The 26466-nt window shown below is 36.4% G+C and overlaps 2 protein-coding genes across 3 annotated transcripts in view; both read left to right on the top strand.

The window, feature by feature from the left end:
* The window catches only part of LOC139973093 (uncharacterized), a 39634-nt gene that overhangs the window by 11023 nt on the left and 2145 nt on the right, over positions 1-26466 (top strand). Inside the window, exons 1-7 of one of the 2 annotated variants that reach the window (XM_071979496.1) lie at positions 18220-18470; positions 19198-19263; positions 20505-20651; positions 23266-23424; positions 24115-24320; positions 24821-25111; positions 25917-26184. In XM_071979496.1, coding sequence (XP_071835597.1) covers positions 18386-18470; positions 19198-19263; positions 20505-20651; positions 23266-23424; positions 24115-24320; positions 24821-25111; positions 25917-26184 — 1222 coding nt within the window. In that variant the 5' untranslated portion in view covers positions 18220-18385. Of the gene's footprint in view, positions 1-18219; positions 18471-19197; positions 19264-20504; positions 20652-23265; positions 23425-24114; positions 24321-24820; positions 25112-25916; positions 26185-26466 lie in introns of those variants that run through there. The other variant, XM_071979494.1, reaches the window with a different exon arrangement.
* Positions 422-15831, top strand: LOC139973090 (uncharacterized). The gene is made up of 6 exons (XM_071979489.1): positions 422-627; positions 802-897; positions 1775-2898; positions 3582-3875; positions 5561-5822; positions 14547-15831. The coding sequence occupies exons 1-6, from the start codon at positions 546-548 to the stop codon at positions 14795-14797; spliced, it is 2109 nt and encodes a 702-aa protein (XP_071835590.1). The 5' UTR covers positions 422-545; the 3' UTR covers positions 14798-15831.

The following is a 26466-nucleotide window of genomic DNA, read 5'->3' as shown; positions in this document are numbered from 1 at the left end:
TATCTACGATGTATCTAAAACTCAAACCGAATCTTTGTTGTAGATTAATCAGTATACACATATTTGTTTCATCGTCTAAAATGTAGAAAGACAAATGGGAACATGTTTTGCGTTGATATTACTTAATAATACAGTGAGTTAAATATACGTCGAGCGAAAAAAAACACAAAAAAAATTCTTATATCAACTTATTTATATTGCAAAGAACTAGGCTTATATATTGATTTTATATCATAGATTTTAATATTGCGACTTCGGGCGAATACTTCTGTAGAGAGACTTTATAGTGGATGCGAAACGTATAAAATGTATCGAGGCTAAACAAACGACATCGATGTTTTCGATCAATAGTGTTTTTATTCTTTTTTATTTTGCCATCGACAATAATGCTGAATTTAAACCATATGAGTTGTTCCTTCAGACGATATGCCTGTGCAGCAACACAAACATTTTCAAAGTAACTTAGTACTTTGGTGAACTGAACAAGGAATTATCCAGAAAAATTCTTCATTGTATAAATGAGTTGTACTAAACATTAAGAAAAAATGAATGAAATTAAGTTTTCGTTTATGATTCATTGCTTCCTTCTTGGCATTTGCATTCATTCTACGTTGGAGGAACGCGTTGGTAAGTAGAATAACGGAAAGTAGATCTTACTGTTTATCTTATTACTTTGACTTTGTGAATTTTAGAGAACAAACATAAATCAGCAAACATGGATAAATTATTTACTTGTAGCAAATATTCGTAATGCAATTGCATCCATGGTGTTATTAAAAATACCGGTTCTTATGATTTCAGCTTTTTTCAAGTGCACAAAACCACACTCATATAAAGATGCCGTTATGCCTTGTGGTGGTAACTGTAGCAATCAAATGGAGCTAATACCGAGTACCGGTAAGTAATCAGTTGCAATTTAAGAAATCTAAAAAGTTATAATTCTGGATAAGTAATAAATGTATCAAAATAACATATGATTTTTTTTTTCACTGCAGAGGAACAATGATTTCATTTATATACATATCATATCCAAACGTATATGGCATATTCCTAATAGTAGTTCGTATGAACCGTTTGTTGAATATATAGAGAATCCTGAAGTGATTGAATCATAGTTAAGCGCTTAGCATGGAACGTTATAGTGATGATACTTTTACAACCCTTCTCTACATATGAACTCAATTTGACATATAATTCTATAGGTCAGGCATCGTTTAACCCTATTAGTATTCAAGCATGATCAATGACCCAAAGGAAAATAAAATAAATGAAAAAGAAAACGTTTTAAAACGAAACTAGAATTAAACTAAAATGAGGTTATTTCAAGTTATAGACTATTACCTAATTAATAGGTTACCATGTATATATATATATATATATATATATATATATATATATATATATATATATATATATATATATATATATATATATATATATATATATATATATATAAATGAAAACGTAATGAGAAGGAAAATCCAGAACAGTGAAAACACTTCCAGCCTCCACCGGGATTTGAACCCGGGCCTCCCGCTTTGTACGCGGACACCCTAACCAACTAGGCCATGGACGATAATTGTATATCCAGAGGTTCGAAACCGGTAAGGAAGGTACTTTCACTGTAGGCGTTTGACACCTGTATCGAACAATACTTGTTCTGTTTTTTTTTTTTATTCTTTTTTTATTCTCATGATTCTGTCTGTTTATAACAGAATGCTGCATCTGCATTAATATGTGACCTAAAAAATAGTGTTTTTTAATGTCATTACAGTGGCCAAAGAGAGTTCATCCGAGCAGCACAGATCTTCACTAGTTTCATCTGCGTCAAAAAAGCCATCTTCATTTGGAACACTTTCATCTAAACCAGAAGCATCATCATTCACATTGAAAGCTTTTATCAAATTGTCTGCTAGATCGTCTGTATCGGCAACCATGACGCCTTCATCAACGAAACCATCATTGGCACGGCAGATGAGTTTATATACACATGGCTCATTCCAAGAAGCCTCAGAAGCTTACACATCTGCAACACAAGCGCCGTCGGTTACAAAGGAATTTATATCACTAACGCCAGAAGAACCATCATCTGGAGGCCTAAGTGCAACATCATATTCCTCATCAGAAATGACAACCTCCCAAACGGGTATCTCAACTCGGCCGGTCAAAGCTTTGGGTTCTTCGGTAACAGCGTCATCTACATCGAAAATAACTTCAAAAGTCGACGCAACGTCTGTATCAATGCCAGATACAACGTCATTATATGTATCAGAAAGTAATTCAGTTGAACGCCAAGTAACACTCTCGTCTCCATCTGAAATAGAAATATTCCCGGCTTCAGAAATGACAACCTCCCAAACGGGTACCTCAACTCGGCCGGTCAAAGCTTCGGGTTCTTCTGTAACAGCTTCATCTACATCGAAACTAACTTCAAAAGTCGACGCAACGTCTGTATCAATGCCAGATACAACGTCATTATATGTATCAGAAAGTACTTCAGTTGAACGCCAAGTAACACTCTCGTCTCCATCTGAAACAGAAATATTCCCGGCTTCACAGGATAAACTTTCACATACCCAAGAGACATCTTCGAAACTTTTAGAAAGTACCATCGATGCAATGGAGCCAACATCATTCGTATCGGCTGCAACACCTACTGCGGCACAAATTACAGTAGAAACAACCACATACGAAAGTGAATGTCCGCGTAACATGATACTATCAAACTGCACGTGTCAGGCTACATGTGATGATCCGGACGGTGAGAAAGGTTGTCACAGTAATTGCACTAATGATATCTCTTGCATTTGCCCGACTGGATTTATGATACAAAGCACCATGGATTGCGTACCACAAGACGAATGTGCATGTTACGTCAAGGAGACGGGTGTTCTGACAGTGAGTTTAATTTAATATATATATCCATTTGATCAGAATTCACCCTAAAATCTATCATTTGTCAGATTAAAATCAAATAATCCATGACAGCACATAACCTTCAAGCCACAACAATGTACCTTATCTGTTTGATTGACATGCTTGGAAGCTTTACAACACTAATTCCGTTGGTGCGTTACTTGCTAGAAATAATTGAACCAAACATGCGGTATATATTCATAATACAATTCATTAATATATAAGAAGCTCTACTACTTTTAAATATTTGCATCAAATTTACGTTACAACGAATTTTAAGAAAATCTCTCTACATGCCACGGTGATGGAATTTAGTGTTGAAATATATCCAAGACACTTTTTTTAAGTTAATTTGTTGTATGATTGTTACAAGAAATGTTCTAAAGATCGAAAGATTCATTTACTGATTTGAAGTCGTACATTTAATTTGACTTGATGTTTTGACAATTTTTTTACTTTTCTTTTCCGCTAAAGTTTTTTCTTCATTTTAGTTTGTAATCGCCATTCCCAGGCTTATATATGTGAATGAAAATTTAGACGTAGTTACATGATATTATTTGCAAGGTAGTTTTACAATCCATTTTCACTAATAGTAAAGTTGTTCTTGGTAACATACTTTTGCTTTTGTGAGGTTATTCGTATATTTATGTATATTTTTTAACCAGGAAGGCGAACAGTACATTCTTTCTAACTGCACTCAGTGCTCGTGCAAAAACGGAGTTCTTGTATGTACTACGGAGGAATTGAACTGCAGTGATAATGCCTCGTGCAAGTTCGAATCTGACGTATTTCGGTGTATCTGTAGTGACGGCTTCTTTGGAAATGGTCAGAATTGTGATCGCTTATTTGATTGCCAAGATGTCAACGATGTTGGTTTGACTGCAGAAGGGGTGTACACGATATATCCACATATGGACCCGCATGGAGCTTTCGAAGTGTATTGCAGTGATGGATGGACGGTAATGTATTCATATATATGTTTCGTACTTGGTTGTACAGATATCCTTTGGTATCCGAAATAAGATAATCAAATTTGGCCACGATTGTGAGTCTGGTTATAGATGCTACTTAGCTGTGATTTCAAGATATCTGTCGATATATCACATTACCGTACACCTAATTATTGTAAACAACGGCCATTGGCTGGCGCAGTGTGTATATAACGGCTGAACAAAGTTTAGAAATAAATATTAAAACTGTTAGCTGAGATAAATTAATGTCTAGATTGAATTTCCATACGATGTAAAAATTGAATGAAAATTAAATATAAAAGCATGGATACTTAAGCAATAAATTTGACACATAACGTTAGCTCTGGGGACGTTCAAACCAACTTTTCTTTATACACGAACATATTGTATAAAAATAATATTCCTTTGAGTATGTACCAGACAATGCATCGTTAATCATGAATATAAGAAAACCACATATTTGCATTCTACATCCCGTTTACTTTGTGAATCATATTAGTCGATATTAATTTTGCATGAGGTACTTGTTTGGTAAGTTTGTCACGTCATGGTTTCCATGACATTTTAAGATGATTGGAATTAAGGTTGTCATCCTGAAGGAATGATGTGTAGGCAAAACCTCATTACGGGAAGATATGCTGCTTAACGAATAGACATGAGCAGCAATTAAGCGTGAAAAGTTGTTGCATTTGTTACGAAATCGATTTAAATTGAAGCGTAATCTGCAACTCCATTAAATGGCTAATTTCAATAACTCTCATTGATCCTTGTCATAACCTTTGAAGCACCAGGGGGAGGGGCAGGGGGTTGACGCGCGTCCCACGATCGCACTATTCCTCGACACTCATTAACGTACAACTTGCAAAATTGGCCGAAAAGATCGTTAATGCTAATATTGATTATTGAAAAAAATACAGGCACGAAATTCACAAATTAGGCTGTAAATCATATTTGTTATAAACATATTTGACATATATGGTTAACGGTTTTTTTTTTTGTTACGATGTATTGTGAATTAACCTTTTTTAATTGTGAACTGAACTTAGTATAGCTTCATGTGAATAATAGACGGCGTGTTGAAAATAGAAACCGTCTTAACGTTATACCATCATAGAAATTGGGTAATATTGCCTTCGTTGAGCCATCACAATACATATAAAGGACATTTATAACATGAAAGTATTACAGGACCCCTGATAATTGAGTGCGTTTAATAAATCAGTAAGATAGGAATAGAGAAATACTAACGTTATTATGATCAAGAACTTAAAGTGACATGAAACCTTGCATAACCTGGTCAAATTAAAAAAAAGTTATGTGAATTAATAAGACCTGACAGTACACATCCACCTGATGACTTCAGAAACGTAAGGTTGTATTAATATTTATGCAACATACCGAACAAAGATATTGCTTCTGGCCCTTAACTCAAGTCTGTTTTCCATCCTCCATAAGGATTGTAAGGTTGTTTCTTGTAAGTCGTACACCTTGATTGAAATAAACATGCTAATTAACTATAGCGGTGTTAGTGAATTACATCCATTGTCAGTTTCGATTATCCCAATAGACTAGACAGATGATGCTCTGCAAATAAAGCGTACACTGAAAAAAAATTCTTTCCGGGAACGTTACATTTAAAATTATCGAGCTTTTCTTTGGGTTATTCCTTGCAGATATTTCAGCGACGCATCAACGGCACATTGGACTTTTACCGAGATTGGGAGGACTATAAGATTGGATTTGGCTCCCCAAATCAGGAGTTGTGGCTTGGTAATGAAAGGTTGCATTACCTAACAAATCAGAACATGTATCAATTACGCATAGACCTTGTAGCAGATAATGGTGCTGCTTACTATTTCACATACGATGGTGTTCTTGTTGGAAATGAAGAAATCAAGTATCGTTTACAACTTGGATCATACAACGGAAGTACAGGTAGGTCAACATAATTATTAGAGGGGATAACGACATGACTTTATACTCTACAACATGCAGGCATACGTAAGCGAAATTCAATCGGTCTTTTTGTTGAAGTATGCTAGGTACATACAATATATCTTATTTATCCATAATTTATGCTAAACGGTTTCATGTGAATAACATTTTGTTATCAGATACGACTACACAATTCCAATTCAGGGAAAGTGTTGTAAAGGTTGATTCACAATTTCTACGCGTAAAATATATTCATTGATATTTAAACCTGTTCGTATTTATAATTTGTAAGCTCTGCAGCATTCTCGTGCAATCTTGCATGGCAACCATTCCCAGATGCGAAATTCTTCGCATGACAGCACCGCACAATAGTTAGTTTAAATTGTTTTGTGTAAGAAGCCGAGACGTCTCGCACTGGGCATATTCCTCACATACTGAAAAGTCTTTGTACAGACCACAACCATGCATGCTGTTCAGATAAAAATTTTGCCACTCCTTAAGACTATCAACTAAGCCGTTATTTTTCAAGAGTCCAAAGAGTTTTCACGAAGGTAAAGAACAAAGGAAGAAGAATAAATTAAAGAGCAACCTTCCGTAGAAGACTCGGTCCTTTTTGATGGCTTCAGTTATAGTGAAAACTCTAGACCACCTAAGAGAGTCGTAGACTACAAGACGGGCTGTCAGCCACTCCCTTTGAAGATCGGAAAGCGACGGTCCCGACTTCGCCAGCGTCGCCGGAGTAAACCACCACGGACATCGACGATTATTCGCCCTCCACCAGCCACAGTACCAGTAAAGGGGGATCCAGACCTGAGACCATCCATCACGGATTGAAGAACAACCCCAGCGCTCTGGTGGTATCAACTGGACGATAACGGTGAGAGTACATAATCGTTTTTACACCAGTGAGTCCCTTCCAGCCGTTTGACAGACCATTCTTGTAACCTCGTATGGCCACTCTGAAATGTTGTTAAGATTACCTCTAATTGCATTATTAATTTACATTGTTATCCTATTTTATACCATTGGCACCATGAGTACTCACAGTGAAACACAACTAGTCCTAACCCCTCCCCTAGTTGACCAGAGCAGTTTACAGCCACCCCTAGCTCAAGGCATACCCGGAACTTTAGAGGGTTCGACAAATGAAACTGCTTTGCGCTCTAGTTCTCGTAAAAGACAATATTCAGAAAAGGGTCTTTTATATGAAATTGATGAGAGGCAACGGCGTTTGAGGGATAAGGTTTCAAAATGGCGGCGTTGCGCAATCAAAATTGAAAGCTTAATGGCAGATCCTAGGGATGTTTCTGTCCTGAAACAAGAGCGCGATTCACTAGACCAAATAATGAATGATGTTGCAGCCGCTAGTGAAGACTATAATCAAATCCTAACCATAGCAGAGAAGCCTAATGATTACTCTAAATTTGAAAACGTTGAGGCAGAAAACTACCATCTACTCAAACGCGTTGCTGCACTCATTAAAGAAATCGAAGATCGAAAGTCATATAGGTCTAGTAGTCACAAATCTTCCCGGTCATCTCGCAGCTTGCGCTCTTCTCAAAGGTCCACCGCTTCTAAAAAGGCAGATCTCGAAGGTCATAGAGCAGCCTTGCAAGCGAAACTTAAATACATCGAACAAGAGGAGAAGCAAAATGCTGCATTGAAAAAAATACAAACTATGAGAGAAATTGAAATGGCTCAAGCTAAATTGGATGCGATTGCAAAGGTTGAACAAGAGTCAAAGGTTTCATTAGAGGATATCCCTGACCAGAGTGAGAATAAAGGGCAGTATGTTCAAGATTACTTAGTATCCTACTCATCATATAATCCTATAGCAGAAACTAAACCAGTAGAGTCCTACTCAAAGGACCCAATTGTTGAATTTAAACCCCTAATGGATATACCTTGTCCTCCTACGACTACCATGGGCTCAGAAATATTCAATCATATGTCAACACAGCCAGCTCCTAGGCCTAATCCCCCGAATTCAAATGCAAACACTCAAAATACATGGTGTTACCCCCTTGGTTTGCCTAGTTTTGAAACAAATCGTCACAGAACGGTAAATCGGGAACAGGAAGAATCGGGAACTGAAATGAGGAGTTTGGCTAGAGCATTTGGCGAACAGGCTTCATTGAATCGCCTACCCCCTCCTGAACCTGGTATATTTTGTGGGGATCCCTTAAAGTATCTGGGGTGGAAGAGTGCCTTTGAAAGCCTTATTGATCATAGATCCATCCCCCATGTAGAAAGAATGCATTACCTGAAAAAATACCTGGGTGGTCTAGCTAGGGAAGCTGTAGAAGGGTATTTCCTTTTATGTACTGACCAGGCCTATGGGGAAGCAAAACAACTACTGGATCAACGTTATGGAGATCCGTTCGTGATAGCCAATGCCTTTAGGGATAAGTTAGACACTTGGCCAAAAATTCCTCCCCGCGATGGTGAAGCCCTTAGAAAGTTTTCAGACTTTCTGAGACAATGCGAAAGTGCCATGCGCATCACCAATAGTTTAAACGTCCTCAATGATGTAAGAGAAAATCGCAAAATGCTCTCCAAGTTACCCGATTGGTTAATTACGAGATGGGGTAGAAAGGTTTCCGAACGAAGAAGGGAGGGTAGAGGGTTCCCACCATTCAGAGAATTTAAGGATTTTATGGTTACAGAATCAAATATCAGTTGCGATCCAGTGATTTCAATTCAGGCGTTAAGGGGTAATCAAGGAATGATCAAGAATGACCGTAGTAAGGCTGGGGCGAATGCATTTTCTACGAGTGTTACCCAAAATTCAATTCAAAATGGGAACTTCTACGAACTAAAATGTTTTCTGTGTGGAAAAAGGCATCACATTGATGACTGTAAAACTTTTCTAGAAATGACGTTGCACGAAAGAAATGCTTTCGTCAGGGAAAAGGGACTTTGCTATGGATGTCTTAAGCGGGGACATAGAGTTCATGATTGTCGGAAGAAAATGGATTGCAAAATGTGTAAGAAAAATCATCCTTCCTCACTCCATCGGGATATAGTGGAAAGTCCAAAGCCCAATGTTGAGAGCGTTGATAAAGGGGTCCAAGCAAACATTTCACTTAATGGTAATGTTAGTGTAACTCAATTGAATAACACTAAAGAGATTAGCAAAAGTTCCCTTACAGTACCAGTTTGGTTGTCACATTGTGGTAACCCTCAAAGGGAGATCCTAACATATGCCCTTTTGGACACACAGTCCGATACTACATTCGTCCTCGATAGTATACCCAATGAATTAGGAGTAGTTGGAAATCATACCAAAATATTGCTGTCAACAATGGTGTCCAAGAACCAAGCTATTGATACCACACGGTTTGAGGGACTTGCGATACGTGGTTACAACAGTTCCTACAAGATCGAGCTACCTGTAACTTTTTCAAGAAATATTATTCCAGCCAATAAATGTCACATCCCGACCCCTGAGATGGCTGAACAGTGGCCTCATTTGCATCAAATTTCCTCTGAATTAGTCCCCTTACAGGACTGCGAAATCGGGTTGCTAATTGGATATAATTGTCCTAAAGCCTTATTACCTAGGGAAGTAATACCCCCAGTCGGGGATGGCCCATACGGGCAGAAAACTGACATTGGATGGGGTATAGTTGGACTTATTGACCCAACCCAAGTTGAAAATAGATCATCTGACCCAATCGGTTTTAGTCATCGCATTCTGAGTTATGACGTCCCTTTCTACACATTTCAAAATGCAAGTCAAACGTCATTTGAGAATTGCGCGCCAAATAAAATTGAAATATGTTTTCAGTCCTCAATTAAGGAAATCGACCCCGCTCATATTGTGAAATTACTTGAATCAGATTTTAGTGAAAGAAGTTTTAATACAGTAGCGTATTCTCAGGACGATTTCAAGTTCCTCTCAAAATTAAGAGATGGGATTCATCAGACTGCTGATGGTCATTATGAGATGCCTTTGCCATTTAAAACCTCAAACCCCCGACTTCCTGACAACAAAGATCTAGCGCTTCATTTCTTGCGGCGGCTTGAGCGGCGCTTTAGATTAGATACAAAGTATAGGGCAAAGTACGAAGCCTTCATGAAAGACCTTCTAAGTGAACGGTATGCCGAAAGGGTTCCCCAGGAGGAAATTGTAGGGACAAATGGTGGAATTAATTACATTCCACACCATGGAGTGTATCACCCCAAAAAACCTGACAAACTTAGAGTTGTGTTTGATTGTAGTGCAAGGTTCAAAGGTCAGTGCCTTAATCAGTATTTGCTCCAGGGTCCTAATCTTACGAATACTCTTATTGGGGTCCTGTGTCGTTTTAGACATGAACCAGTCGCTTTCATGTGTGATATTAAGGCCATGTTTCACCAGTTCAGTGTAAACCCGGAGCACAGAGACTTCTTAAGATTCCTATGGTGGGAGAATGGGGATCTCCAGTCAGATCCAGTCGAGTATAGAATGAGGGTTCACCTGTTTGGTGCAACATCCTCTCCAGGCTGTGCTAATTTTGGGTTGAAACAAAGTGCTATTGATCACGAGAAGGAATATGGGTCTGATGTTGGTGACTTCATCCGCCATAATTTCTACGTCGATGACGGACTTAAGTCCGTTGCCACTGAAGATGAGGCAGCCCATTTGATTAATAGGTCAAAATTACTGTGTCAACGTGTTGGTCTGAAACTGCACAAGTTCACATCAAATTCCACGAAGGTTATGGGTACCCTCCCCCCTGAAGAACACTCTAAGGGTGTTAAGGACCTTAATGTAATGTACAACAGTAGTAATATAGAGAGAGCCTTGGGTGTGTACTGGTGCGTAGAATCAGATACGTTCCAGTTTCGAATTTCCTTACAGGATAAACCACTCACTAGGAGAGGTATCCTTTCCACTGTAAGCTCGGTTTACGACCCATTAGGGTTTTTAGCTCCCGTTGTGTTAGTAGGGAAACAAATACTTCAGGAGATGTGCAGTGAGCATTTAGACTGGGATTCTCCCCTCCCCAGTGCCCTAAGACCTCGTTGGGAAAGGTGGAGAGACAGCTTGTACCGATTGGAAAATCTTGAGGTCAAAAGATGTTTCAAACCACCCAATTTTGTAGTCCAATCGGTCGAATTGCATCATTTTTCCGATGCAAGTACAACAGGATATGGCCAGTGTTCATACCTACGTTTGAAAGATTTCGAGGGCAGGGTTCACTGTTCATTAGTTATGGGAAAGTCTAGAGTCGTGCCACTCAAACCCATTACTATGCCCCGTCTAGAATTAACAGCTGCTTTGTTGTCCGTTAAGATTAGTTCTCACTTGGTTCGAGAACTCGAATTTGAAGATATTTCAGAGTATTTCTGGACGGATAGTCAAGTTGTATTGGGGTACATCCAAAATGACGCAAGGAGGTTTAAGGTGTTTGTTGCAAATCGGGTACAACAAATACGGGATCATTCCAGCCCAGAACAGTGGAGGTACGTTAGTACCACTGATAACCCCGCAGATGTTGCCTCTAGAGGGCTCACTACCGTTCAATTGACATGTGAATCCAATTGGTTTACAGGGCCCTCCTTTCTCTGGGCGAGGGATATACCCAATGCACCACAGCGCTTGCCAGAAATAATTAGTACTGACCAAGAACTGGCAAATGCACAGGTTTTAATTACACGCTCTGATAACTCCCCCAGCTTCTTTGAACCCGAGCGTCTGAATCATATTTCTAATTGGTATAGAGCAAAACAAGCAGTTGCGCTCTGTTTGAAATTGAAGTCTCGGTTGAGATTACGAAATGACTCAAAAATTCAGTCTGCTCCCCTCCATAAGCAGCTAACAGCAAACGATTTTCTTCAGGCTGAATTAGAAATTGTCAGGGCAGTTCAAATGAGATATTTTGTAAGTGAATTCAAAAGCCTAACTAGTAAGACCCAAGAAACTGGCAAGGTGTTGAAAGGGTCCAGTCTTTTATATCGCCTCGACCCATTCATCGGCGAGGATGGTATTATACGTGTAGGGGGGCGTTTAGGTAGGGCTCACGTCTCTATTACATTTAAGCACCCAATTGTTCTACCTCGTAAACATCATATAACCAATTTATTGATTCGTTACTTTCATGAAAGGGTCAAGCACCAGGGACGTGGTATTACCACGAACGAGATAAGGAGTAACGGGTACTGGATAATTGGTTGCAGTTCTGCAGTATCTAGCCAAATCCACAGATGTGTAACGTGTATAAAACTGCGTGGTAAGGCTCAAGTACAGAAAATGGCCGACTTACCATCGGATAGGGTAGATCCATCCACCCCCTTTACCTATTGTGGTGTAGATTATTTTGGGCCTTTCTTTGTTAAAGAGGGTCGAAAGGAACTGAAGCGTTATGGTGCGCTGTTTACCTGCATGGCATCCAGAGCTATCCATATTGAAATAGCGAATTCCCTTACCACAGATTCCTTTCCGAATGCGTTACGGCGTTTTTTAGCCATACGAGGGCCTATTAAACAGCTTCGTTCCGATCAAGGTACTAACTTCATTGGGGCAAGAAACGAGCTCCAGAAAGCTTTAAATGAGATGGATAATAGTAAAATAAAGCATTTTCTTCTGGAGCATGATTGCGATTTCTTTGCATTCAAGTTAAACGTACCAGATGCGAGCCACATGGGTGGCGTTTGGGAGCGCCAGATTCGCACTGTGCGGAGTGTGCTAGCTTCTATGATCGATGGTATGGGTACACAATTAGATGATGAGAGTTTGAGGACCTTCGTATATGAGGTGGCTGCTATTGTCAACAGTCGGCCTCTCACCACTGATAATTTGAACGATCCCAGGTCTTTAGAACCCTTAACTCCCAATCACTTACTCACACAGAAATCTAAGGTCTTACTTCCCCCTCCCGGTGCGTTTCAGTCAGCCGACTTATATTGTCGTAAAAGATGGCGTCGAGTACAATACTTGGTCAATGAATTTTGGACCCGCTGGAGAAAAGAATACCTATTGAGTCTACAGCCACGGCAAAAATGGGTTTCCCATACTCGTAACATGAAAGTAGGTGACATTGTGATTGTTGAGGACAAAAATACCCCGAGAAACCGCTGGCAATTAGCTAGAATCAGTCAAACAATTGTCGATCATGATGGTCGTGTACGTAAGGTTAAGATTAATATGAGTTCTACTCTAGATAAAAGGGGCAAACGTACAGGTCCCGTAGTATGTTTGGAAAGACCTATTCACAAATTAGTTGTTCTTGTGGAAAGTACGGAGTAATCCAAAGTGCGTTCACGAGGGACAATTTATGTTTCGCACCTTGGTTCCCCATGAGGGGCCATAACGTGTTTTATGTGTTACGTATTTGTGTATTAAATGAATTTGGTTCCTTATTATCGCAATTGTTTTTATGTATTTGAAGAGAAAATTACTATAAAAAAAAATGTTGAATGAATGTTTTTCTTACCTAAATGTGATATTGTCGAGTAAATTTATTCGTCGATTGTAAAGAAAAAAAGCTACTAAAAAAGAAAGGATAAATGCATGTTTGACGCACCAACGTGTGAAATTTGTTTTTTAAAGTGCAATTATTGAAATATAAAGGGAGTACGTGAAATTAAATAACTAAGTGGAATATATTGATGTAAGCAATAAACAAACAAAACAAAAATCCTATTTTTCGTACCATGGATAATGAATAATTCTATATATATATATATTTTCGTACGACATTTAACGTAAAAATCATACTATATAAATACTCTTTATAGCAGAATTTGCGACATGACTTTAAATTTATGTATTACGTTGATCTTTTTTTGTGAAATGATTGCTAGGTTTTGTAATTGTAGGTATTTATTATTGGTTATATATATATCGATCATATTATTTGTGTAATGTGCATATTCCCATTTTTGATAATATGTCCATGTTTTAATATCTATGGATAGTTAGGCTATGTGAAAGGGTAATTGTGACACTAGCTTAATTTTCGATACGTGTAGTATAGTATTTGTGATGTGAATCAAATATCAGGATTCGTGGTTAAAAAATGAAAGTATCATTTTGAGGGGCCATGTAAAGGTTGATTCACAATTTCTACGCGTAAAATATATTCATTGATCTTTAAACCTGTTCGTATTTATAATTTGTAAGCTCTGCAGCATTCTCGTGCAATCTTGCATGGCAACCATTCCCAGATGCGAAATTCTTCGCATGACAGCACCGCACAATAGTTAGTTTAAATTGTTTTGTGTAAGAAGCCGAGACGTCTCGCACTGGGCATATTCCTCACATACTGAAAAGTCTTTGTACAGACCACAACCATGCATGCTGTTCAGATAAAAATTTTGCCACTCCTTAAGACTATCAACTAAGCCGTTATTTTTCAAGAGTCCAAAGAGTTTTCACGAAGGTAAAGAACAAAGGAAGAAGAATAAATTAAAGAGCAACCTTCCGTAGAAGACTCGGTCCTTTTTGATGGCTTCAGTTATAAGTGTAATGCAATGAAATTACTGTAATGAACTATCAACAAACGGTACTGTAATTTAATGCGATGTGTAAAGTACTGAAATGAGCTGTATTTTTTTCTCTAATGTAGTGTAATGTAATTATATGACCAGAATATTATCTTTTCTGTCCATCTCCAAGGTACTGTGAAAGGTTTGGACTTAATATATAATAATTCTTCAAACTTCTACTCGCCACTGCCTTTTACCACCGACGACAGCGTCAATCTAAACATAAAATATATGTTTGCCTCATTACAGTTTTCGATTACATGGATTATCACCGCGGTATGAAATTCACCACCTACGATCAAGACAATGACAAGTCTCAGAGTCAAACCTGCAGTGTTCGTCATAAAGGCGGTTGGTGGTATAACAACTGCTACTCTATAAATCCCAATGGTATATACGGTAATGGATGGGACACTGGCATTTGCATTTTCGAACGAAGTGCTCAAGCACGTATTTGCAACACGACTTACATAGAAATGAAGATTAAACCTTTAAATTGAAAGGTTGTATAGCCTAACAATTACTTCATCACTTGCTTTCTTACGACATGATAACTCAAAAATTTCTTACAAACACTAGGTCAGGCGCTACGGTTCAGACCCCTTGATGGTATCATGTAGTTTGATGGTCCGGTGTGCTGAATCGACGTAATTACTCGCATTTAACAGTGTATGTTGTCTTGCGAACGCATATGTGTTGTTGTAAGACTACGCTGTATTTGTTCTATGTTATGTTATGTGTACCACAATCTTATATCTTTAAAATATTCGATGATTTAAGAAAAATGTTTGATAAATAAATATTATATTACATTTATGACACACACTTTTGTACTCAATTAAGCGTTCATTTAGATCATTCAAATAATTGTGATAACAAATTATTGTCAGTTTTATTGATATGTTTTCAATGGGGACTAATGATGTGTATACTGCGAATATTGATGAAAACAGTTTTGTTGTCTGTGTTGTTCAGAGCTTAATGTAAGGCATGTAAGGAAAAGTTATTGATGGCTTATGGAAGCTAAACATTTTTCTTGGGATAAAAGTTTAGTTGTTCTTTGTGTGTGTGTGAATTTTTATTTAGATTTTGTTTTCTTGTATTTGTTAGTCGATGCAAAAAAAAAATGTATGTAAATTTTCCAGTAAAACATATATATCCACCAATCTGGGGGAAAAGTGTTTATAAGTATTTTACTTTTTTTTCTCCCTTTCCATGCATTGGTTATGTTGTATTAACGTTTATGTATATGAACTGTACAAATATTTTGTTCACCTTTATACAGTTATATCCTTGCAATATTTTGTACCTGTACTTACAGTTTATGATGGAAATAAAATATTTCATTGTCATTGTCATTGTCAATGTACTGTAATCCAATTAACAATGTAGTTCATTTGTATGCATATCGTCAAATTATACTTCAAATAGCAACGTGGAAAGAAAGTGCCAATATTTTTTTCCAATTACCACTTTTTTATTGTATACACTGTTACTATTAACATGTTAAATGTTCGGACGACGACAGCATTGAATAGAATTATTACTCATGGAATAACTATTAGTTATTTAATGCTATTTTTTGTAGAAAATTTGCAGAGCAGGCAATGGAAACTCATCGGTTTGTATGCAGTTACAAAGCATTCACAAACCGCAGCTTTCATGCCAAAGAGTATAAATACAATAGATATATCTTTCCTGATACATGCCGCACAGAAAAATATCCGTCAATTTTACGAAATGAGTATTTTGCATTTATGATGTGTTTCTCCTGAAAATATGCGATTGGCTCGTGTACCTAGAATATGTTTATCTTTCCTTTAGGCAGGTAGGTCCAGTGATGTATTAAATTCACATGATTTTTGGTAATTTTGAACACCGCTTGTCTTAGTTTGAGGATGGTTTATCAGGATCTCAAATTCAGTGTATAGAGGGCGAAAATCGTAATGCTAGCTTATTATTTGTCTAACTGTTACTAGAAACAGTCGGTTTCAGGCCGATGACTTCTTCTGATCGAATGTTTTTTTTTTTTTGGGGGGGGGGGTGATAAATTTCTGAGTTGACTCGGCAATTCCATAACCATAAATAAGTTGGCGTTACACAACAGAAGATTAATAAAACAAAGACATTCTATTGTTTCATAAATTAAAGGCAATGACATATTTTAATCGATATGGAAAATTCTCCCCAGACATATTTTCGTTATTGTTTTGAACTTAGATCAACAATGAACAAATCATTTCGAAACTTTAAACTTTATATGTCTGACCATATACCAAAATCCCTAATCCTGAATTTGAAAATCATGTTAATACGATTCTTAGAAACTGTACAGTTCATTAATTAATGTGAAAGACCAAATGTCAAATGGTCAATGAGGATCAATGGTTCAAAAGTTGCCCAAATCCGTACACGTTTCATAATGACAAATTCCCAAAAAGTTAGTTTTCGGAAGCTGGTTTTGATTCCTTAACAAAATTGCTTCAAATTTAACTTTAATCAAAAATAATGTGTTCTTCCAGCTATTGTGCATGTGCATATGCCAATATGATAACATATCTAAAAGTGTAATACCAGACATGAATACACGACTGTTTGAATGAATTGTTTCTATGAATGCTTGATACATACTAATATAAAATATCAAAGGAATAGATGGCATTCAAATTCAAGGCTTATGTAGTTCAAACATTGGAAGTCAGAGTAATGACGTTAATACTGGTTGTCACTACGTGTGTCTCTAAATAACGAGCCAGGAGTCGTTTGACGGGTGTGCTCCTTTTATTAAGCACTCGTGCCATAAAAGCACGGTGAAAGTAAAAGAAATGAACAAAATTAGGTCAATAACAAATAACACATTACAAAGCTTTTGTAACAACAACAACACAGAGACCGAAAGACATAATATAAGCTATGTAAATTAATGCATTAGAGGACACATACAAGAAGCTCCTTTAAAAAAAAAATAAGTTATCGGTGACGATAACAAAGGTCCTATACCCAAATTCTGGGATGAAACCTGCAAGTCCATCAATTGCCTATTTGTTTTCTTCAAGACATGGAATCCAAGTATTTATTGAGCTTCTACACATTTTAGTCAATATGACAACTTCTTCAACCCAAAACTCTTTGTTTATAGTTTTAACATGAACAATGGAAAAGGGAGATTTAACCAACTCAAATCAATCAATTCTTTAAAGTAGTACACACTTGATAGAGTTCCATTCTCAACACTGCAGCAAAATGAGATTCATATAACATCCGTCTAGATCTTACTCATCTCATAACGCTAATTAACTAGTAAGTAATGAGAAAAAAATCTTCCCAATACAGTTTTTTTTTGGTGCGGGGGGGGGGGGGGGTTGGGGTTTTAACGACTTAAACGAATAACCAAAGTTTAATGGAAAACATACAATGTGTATCTGGCTAGTCATGGGTGTTATTCTGATGTTGATAGTTTAACTGATGATAATGTACTAAAGATGATATTTCACATTAAAAGAAATGTTTCTCGTGCAATATTTTATAATTTAAGAAGTACTTTCCCCCACTTGTCAATATTTTTCCTCGAGGGAACCTTCAGAGGAATCAATAGCATGTTTGTTAACTGGACATACTCAACAATTGTTCCAAATTATTGATCGTTAAAAGCTTCAATAATATAACCGAGTATTGAAAACAGTTAAATGCAAAGGCGCTTTGTTATTTCTAAAGTGTATCGAATTTTTCTTGAACAAAGATGTGCAATTTAGCACAAATAACTGTTATTCTCTGCTTTATTGGCAAATTTCCTGTTGCAAAATGAATCTGTAAAATAAAGTGTTTGTTCCAACCTATATTTTTAAAGCAAATACATCAAAAGTAATAAAATAATGGGTGCAATATCGAATTCTCCAGAATATACCCTAAATTGCTTTTTTTTGAAATATTTATTACTTGACTGAGGGGTGGCATTTACTTTACAATAGACTCTTCTATCTGGTCACTTTTTTTCACAAAACGATGTGACATTTTCGCAGTTTTATTTTCCATGTGGTACGTATAAGTTTGGTTTAAGCTTAAAAGAAAATATTTGTTACGACTTGAAGATGGCTAATCGCTATTTTACTTGGACGTACATCTTTATTTTCGGATTTCTGGTGAGGCAGAACATCAATTTTGTCAGAGCGATGGGTAAGTAAACGATGCAAGATTGTCATTTTACTAATATTTAAATACTGAAAGTAAGATAGCAGTGGTTCCGGGGCAAGCTATGGTTTTTTCACCGAAATTCTTCATTTATATGCGAGTGCGAAACATGACGAAACTTCCTCATATTAAATTGTACGTGTGTATTTGGTAATCACAGTCATCATTTGTTGATCATGTCGAAGGTTATAGCGGTTCTTAATCAAAAATATATGTGACATTTCAGAACGTCGTGAGTCGTAGTAAACTCAGGTATTACTAAACCACATTAGTTTTTCATTTGAACACATATTCAAACTGAAAGAAACAGGAGAGACATGATTGATAACATTTTATATTTCTTGCATGGTCTTCTATCGGAGTACATGAACCTTTTTATATCCCACACCAACACATGACAGTCAAATATATACCAACAATATCAGTCACCAAGATAGCAAATACTACATCACAACAATAGACAGGATGATAAAACCTTTCTTTGCTAATGGCTTTTGTGGACGAAAGTCCTATTTGATACCTCTGACATTACTTTGTTGCCATAAGATTGTTTAACATCATTATGCCATTTACGTTTACATATTATCAATCTTGCCTGCTCTATATTATTATTTCTATCAGCTCATGGAATTCAAAAATGAGCGTAGTCAGTATTCCCGCTAATCAAATTTCATCCCTATTTGAATAACTATGCTTCATTTGCTTTTCTCAGGTCTATGCGAATTTCAGGATTTTATGGAAAAGAACCGTTGTGGTGGACCGTGCCACCAAGCTAAAGGTAATGGTTACAGAAGAGCTTTAGGTAACGGTAAAAGCTTATGTAGAACATAACCATCAAAAGTTAGGAGACATAATATTAGCGAGCAAATCACCTGCTGTAATACTGATTAAATAGCTTAGACACATAATGTCATTTAATTTCGATTCTTCTATCAGATTGTGTAGGATTCATTCAGAGAGATTATTATTGACAAAATCAACACATGTGATATTTTATCATTCAAGCAATATATTTCAATAAAAAAGCTAGCAACAACACAAAGTAAATTATTATATTACAACCATGTACTCAAAAGATGAAACAACATTGCTTTGGTTAATCAATGAAATGACAACCATAAACCAAAATTAGTTTTCAAAACTATTGATAGTCTCAACAAATGATGATGATGATTTGATAATGATTTATTTGTTTCAACACATAGTAATACAAGGTGAACAAGACAATATAACTGCAAATAAGTAAAATATGTGAAAGGAAGTAAACTAAGAAACCCTTGTGGGCTTAATCGAATAGAGTACTCCCATCAAAGAAAAAAAATAACCTTAACACCTAGAAAAGACCCCCCCCCAAAAAAATAACCTTAACAAATAAGACAAATAACACTACCTCCCCCCAACCACCACCACCTACTCCCACCCCTTACAACGGATACAATCAATAAAGGCTTTCATAGTAATTTTTCAGATGTCGCCTGAATGAAGCCACGGAAGTATAGGATTTCAAGTTGATCGGAAGATTGTTCCACAAAGAAATAGAAAATAACGTGATAGTTTCTTGGGGCTCTGTTCTCGCTATGTCTTGACTAGTGCTTTGATGTGTATTAGATAAAATTATAGCCGATACATTTTGAATGTTTGTCTGAGCAACTAACAAACGACAGTTTAAGTTCTTTAGTCTGTTTACACGTTTTCAAAGTTAACAAAGTTGATATAAATTGATCTTAGTTTAGATATGTTAAAGTGTTAACATGTATTGTCATCGATTGAACAACAACTGACACTGAAAATTTCGTTAACAGATGGGAGAAATCAAAAGGTGTTTTACTGGGTATGAAAATAATCCCGATTAAATGGATTAAAACAATAATGTCAGTTAAAAGTGATTCTTCTATCGTATTGTGTAGGGATCATTGAGACAAATCAAGTAATCAGTTTCCAATCTTAATGAATTAGAGAATAAAAATACAGAGCTTTAGTGCATACTGTGACCGCTCAACTTCGATGTTTCGTTTATAGATACAATAAGTACATTGGGAACGGATATGAGTGACCAATCAGCAACTACAGTGTACTCAACAGATGGGATGAGAATATCACCGTCAACTGATGAAATGCCAACACCACCCAATAATTTGTTGTCAACAACAGGGATGCCTACAACAGGTACCGTGATAACATAAAATGCACTATTTTTCAGTATTTGACTCCGTCAGAAAACAGATTGATATTCATAAACCAGAATGATATTTTTTTTCAAAGTGAACGTCAGCAAGTATTTAGTCGAACTTTGCTGTGACTAGTTAAACATTAAGAACGTTGTGTATTAACATGTGAGGTAAATACTTTACATAAGTATGCTAACGTCCAATCATGTGTCCAGTGTTGCCTTATTACGTGAACAAAAATATATTATGTGACCACTTAAAACTTATTTTCATTATTAAAAATATAAACAAATGTGATATTTTATCATATGATCAACAACATATTCAATAGAAATGTTAGCAACACCATAAAGTGAATTACTAATTACAACCATGCATTCAAAACATAAGACATCATTGCATTGGTCAACCGATAATGTGACAACCGTAGAGAAAAAAGTATTTTAAAAAACATGGATGGTCTCAACAGGTAACGTGGTATGTTCATGGAGCTCTGCTCTCTCTTTGTGTCTCTTCTAGTGCCTTAAAGATGAACGATAATGACAGAAAAATCTCTCCTTTTCATATAAGCTATATTGTATTTTATGTTCTTAAGCAATATTTTATTAATTTTTCAAATAGCAACACCGGAAAGTTATAAAAAAGGGGAATTTAACATGCTTTTTTTGTCTCCGTAATTGGAACGAATTTAAGAATTTGCAAACACTGCAACGAGCTCGAACAGCACCCAGGTCAGTAAATGACGTCACTGTGATAATCTTTCGGTAGTGCACTGTTCATTACGGAGCTGTGCCTGCATTTCGTGTCAGCATAACTGTTATTTTAGTTGAATTTTCTGGCGTAATGTTCAGACTTAAATAGATTGTTAATGTCATACAGATTCTTGAGAACTTAACCTCGTATATACAATTTTTGTTTTACGAAATTAGCAACAACAAAGTACAAGCGCTTGTATGCACTACTGTTGAGTCAGACATAAACGTTCCTTGTTCCGTACGTCCAACAGAAAGTTCACGTTGAGCTTGAAATACAACCGCATTTGAACTCAATCGAGTGGTCAGTCTAACAATTTTTCCTCTACAATTAAAGCCTATTGCGTTTATCAAAGTTCACATGCATATCACATTAAAATGGTATGGAGGGTGTCAACTTGGTCCCAAAAACTCGCCCTAAGCGACGTCCATCCCCCAATTGAAATTTGTATGTGGATTCTTTCCCAACATAGACATTATGTTGTTCACGTCTGATATGCATTAAGTTGATATATATATATATTTGATATATATATTTACATTGAGCAGTCGGCTTCACTCAAACGACAAGAAAAAGCGGGATCAATAACACCTAATTAAAATTAGACCGCTGAATGTCTCACGCAGTGATTCAAATCCCCTCTCCTCCCTTGCAATGTTATGTTTACGTTTAAGTTCAAAAATCGATGAGAGGTTATCGCCCCAGTTTAGGCTTAGACCCATATTTGTTACAGCGTTATGTGACCGTATCGCATGAGTTTCAAAGTCGGCCTCTAAATTTGTTGATACATTGACGAATCAGAAAACGAAAATGATGATATTGATCTTGACCTTGCTTAGACCCATATTTGTTACAGCGTTATGTGACCGTATCGCATGAGTTTCAAAGTCGGCCTCTAAATTTGTTGATACATTGACGAATCAGAAAACGAAAATGATGATATTGATCTTGACCTTGTTGGAGACGATGCTAGATTAAGCTCATGGCCTGATTTTTCCTGATGCATTCAATTTTTTTTTGGTCCAAAGCTGCTGGGACTAATTACAAATTAAGAACGTTTTGTATAAACATTGTGAGGTAAATATTTTACATACGTTTGCTAACGTCCAATCATGTGTCTAGTTTTGCCTTATTACGGGACCAACAATATATACTTAAAGCTTAGTGTTATTATTGGAAAAGTCAACAAATGTGATATTTTATCATTCAAGCAATATATTCAATGAAAAAGTTAGCAACAACACCGAGTAAAGTATTAATTAAAACCATGCACTCGACAGATGAACCAACATTGCTTCGGTTAACCGATAAAATGACAACCATAAACAAAAATGAATTTCAAAAACATGGATAATCTCAACAGGTAACGTGGTAGGTTCATGAAACTTCGTTCTCGCTATGTGCCTTGACTAGTGCCTTAATGTTATTTACAAATACAGTTGTTTCGTCTGAAACCTTAGTTTGCATGCTTCTTCACAAGGTGATATATTTGGAACTAACAACTGACAGTTTTAGTTCATTAGTCTGTATACACTTTTTCAAAGTTAACAAAGTTTCTATAAATTTATCTTAGTTTTGATAGCTTAACTTGGAGTTAATATGTATCGAAATCGGTTGAGCAACAACTGACACTGAACATTTCGTTAACAGATGAGAGAAGTTAAAAGTCGTTTCTGGATATGAAAATAATACTGATTAAATAACATTAAACCAAAAATGTCGGTTAATCTCGATTCTTCTATCAGACTGTGTATGGTTTATTGAGACAAGTCAAGTTATGTGTTTTGAATCTAATTACTTCAGAGAATAAAAAAAAAGTATATTGAACTACAACTGACACTCAATATTTACTTTTACAGGTGAAAGAATTAAACAGGAAACAACACTGGAGGGAATAAAATCAACATGGATGCCGTCTACGGATGAAATGCGATTATTAACGTCAACTGTTGACACGTTAGCGAAAACAACAACTACAAGAACAATTGGATTATCAACAACACGGATGCCTACAACAGGTGATTTAAAGCCGAATACCATTTACTAGCGTAAATTCCTTCAGTTCACAATTGGAGACACAATTGTAAGACTAGGTAGACATATGTGAATTGCCTACCGCCTGGCCGTCTAACGTATCTAATTTATATTTATTGAATAATGTGTAAACGGTAAACTTCTATATATAATTTCAATACTTAAAATTTACAGTAGCTTTTTGATATATTTGATAGGTTAGTTTCATTTTCAATCAGGATATCTCCAATAGCCAATAAAATTATCGCTCACGACATGTATTTTTCGCAATATTCTGCATTTCTCTCGGTTTAACTAAACTCACACATGTTAGACACACCCTGAAAAATCAAATTCAAGTGATGAAACTACAAGTCACTATATTCTGATTATTGCTTATAGATCTAGTCTCATATTGATAGTTAAAAACAATTCTAACAGCTTGATAGAGACTTCTTCTTAGAAATTATATCTTAAGTATTGAAATTATATATAGAACTTTACCGTTAACATATTATTAAATAAATATAAATTAGATACGTTAGACGGCCAGGCGGTAGGCAATTCACAGATCTATTTGGAATTGGTAAGGTTTTTAACATGTTGCCAGGTAAGCATTTGAAAGAACCGTCACGTTGTTGAATCAATACTTTAGAGCAATTGTTGCGACTGCCGAAAATCTCATTATACTTCAGAATCCTGCCCAAACAACATGATATGGATGAACTGTTCATGCCAAACTACGTGCGATGATCCCGACGGACTCAATGGATGTTTTAAGAGCTGTGATGATGAACCGGGTTATACGTGCGTCTGTCCAGATGGATTCCTAATCAGAGATGGAGCATGCATACCGCTGGAAGAATGCGGGTGTTACCACTCGCCCACAGGAGTCATTTCGGTATTTTCACATAACTCGCATGTTTGCATTTCTTAACTGCGAAAATGTGTTACAGAGAGTGTAAAGATATTAAATGGCTTCCACATTTTTGGTGAACTTATGGCTTTATATTCTGTGTTAAAGAAATTTACTTCCTTTAACCTTTTAGGATGTAGCTAAAGAAGACAAAGAAGACAAAGGTGAGAAGTTGTTATTAGTCAGATTTGGATATCATCTATGATTTTTTTTAGGTGGGGCAGAATCATTAATTTTCAGGTTTGTTTAAATTTATTTAGGAGGTACAAGACGATTACCATTATATTTACACATCGTTTTGTATGAGAGTCCCAATGTTTCGTCGTAATCGAGAAAAGATCGCTTCAAATACATTTAGATTGCAAAGGACAAATGATATGAAAACACATTTTCCACTTATGTATTATTTAATATTAACCGTTGAAGGAAGTGTTGCTTTAGCACAGTTAACCTTTATGCTCGTATTCTTGAACATTTCTGCACAGAACGGATCATCGCATGTCAACTTAAACTGCACAAGACATTGCACATGTGTAAATGATGTTCTCCACTGTGAAGAATACTCCTGCAGTCATCATGCAACCTGTAAGAACCAAGGTCAAAGTTCATCTTGTGAGTGTAAAGAGAGCTACTGGGGAAATGGTACGACTTGTCAAGTAATCACAAACTGTGAGGATGTTTATCATGGTTTGTCCACCGAAGATGGCATTTATTCGATAAGTCCACCTTCTTGGCCACATGAACCATTCCAAGTTTACTGCAAAGATGGTTGGATGGTAAGTTTTTTTTGGAAACCAGCAAACTATTCATTTCACATTTTCGCAGGAATGTAAATACAAAATTAAAATGCACCTTTTTAAATGGAAATTCAAATGCGTAAATGTTTTTGGGCAAATGCCTAAAAATGAAAAGAATCTATAAGTTCTTTTACTTAAACTTTCATTATAAATATAAGAAAGTTCAATAATCCATCAAAGATTGATCATGCACAGTTTTAGGATTCGTGGCTGCACGCTATAGTATCCCTGTCCTCCTCCTAAGCAAACCGTGGAGTTGCTTTCCCCTGTGATCAGGCAACCAAGGCGTTATGAGCCATCTCTTATATTTGAGCTTTTATTACTATCCGACATTGATCCCAAAGACTACTAACAGCCACTCACTTTACCAAAATTTTGCTTCCCTATATAATGTCCGAAGTTCATAGTATCAGGCTCTGGGTCATCTTTTCAACATTGATACCTTACGATACGTAACTTGAGTAATGAATTCAAACCTTGTTGGGCTACATGAGATATACCATCTAATTTAACGATCATGTAGGAATTGGATGAGAAACAACGTTTCTCGAAGTAGATAAATACCATCAAAGTAACATCATCGGTCTTTCCTAATTATCATTTTTAAAGTCTTCTCAAGGAAGGTATTTATCGTCGGACAAATTCATCGAGAGTTGAGAAATTACATGATCTCTTCCAGACGCAACTCTTGTTATCCTAATGAAAACTGTAGATCTTGTCAACAAAATATTGGACTTATACATTATGTATAGTTCTATGATCATAGCGGTTACTTTTTATCCAGCTGTTTCAGAAGCGGGTTGGTGGATCTGTTTCATTTTATGAGACTTGGAATAACTACAGGGATGGATTTGGTGATCTTAACTCTAGTTTCTGGCTTGGAAACGAGAAATTACACGTCATATCAGCTCAGAGTGATCATCAACTAAGAATTGATATTTGGTTCAACAATACCAATGATGACAGTTCATATCTTCATTACAACCTGTTTCGAGTTAGCTCCGAGGCAACACAATACGAGATAACGCTTGGAAGCTACACAGGGAGCTTCGGTACGTATTGTTCCGCGAATGGCAACTACCTCTGAACAGTAGTGTGGTTCAGTTGACTGAACGTTGACGTATATTGATTTTGTTAATGTTGTACTTTATGTATCAGGACAGCTTAGGACGAGTGCAAGAGAGAGATGGGGAATTGTTAATCTGATAATGTCAATGAAGTTCTTAGAATACATTTTAAAACAACCCAGAGAAGTACACAATCCAAAGTTGAGGCCAATGTTGTTAACTTTCATTCTTGTTTAGGTTGTAGGAAGCTTTATTCTACATTCGAAA

Source organism: Apostichopus japonicus, chromosome 9 (genome assembly GCF_037975245.1).
Source record: "Apostichopus japonicus isolate 1M-3 chromosome 9, ASM3797524v1, whole genome shotgun sequence".
Taxonomy (NCBI): Eukaryota; Metazoa; Echinodermata; class Holothuroidea; order Aspidochirotida; family Stichopodidae; genus Apostichopus; species Apostichopus japonicus.
The sequence above is the reverse complement of the archived record's forward strand: the minus strand, read 5'-3'. Positions and strand labels throughout refer to the sequence as shown.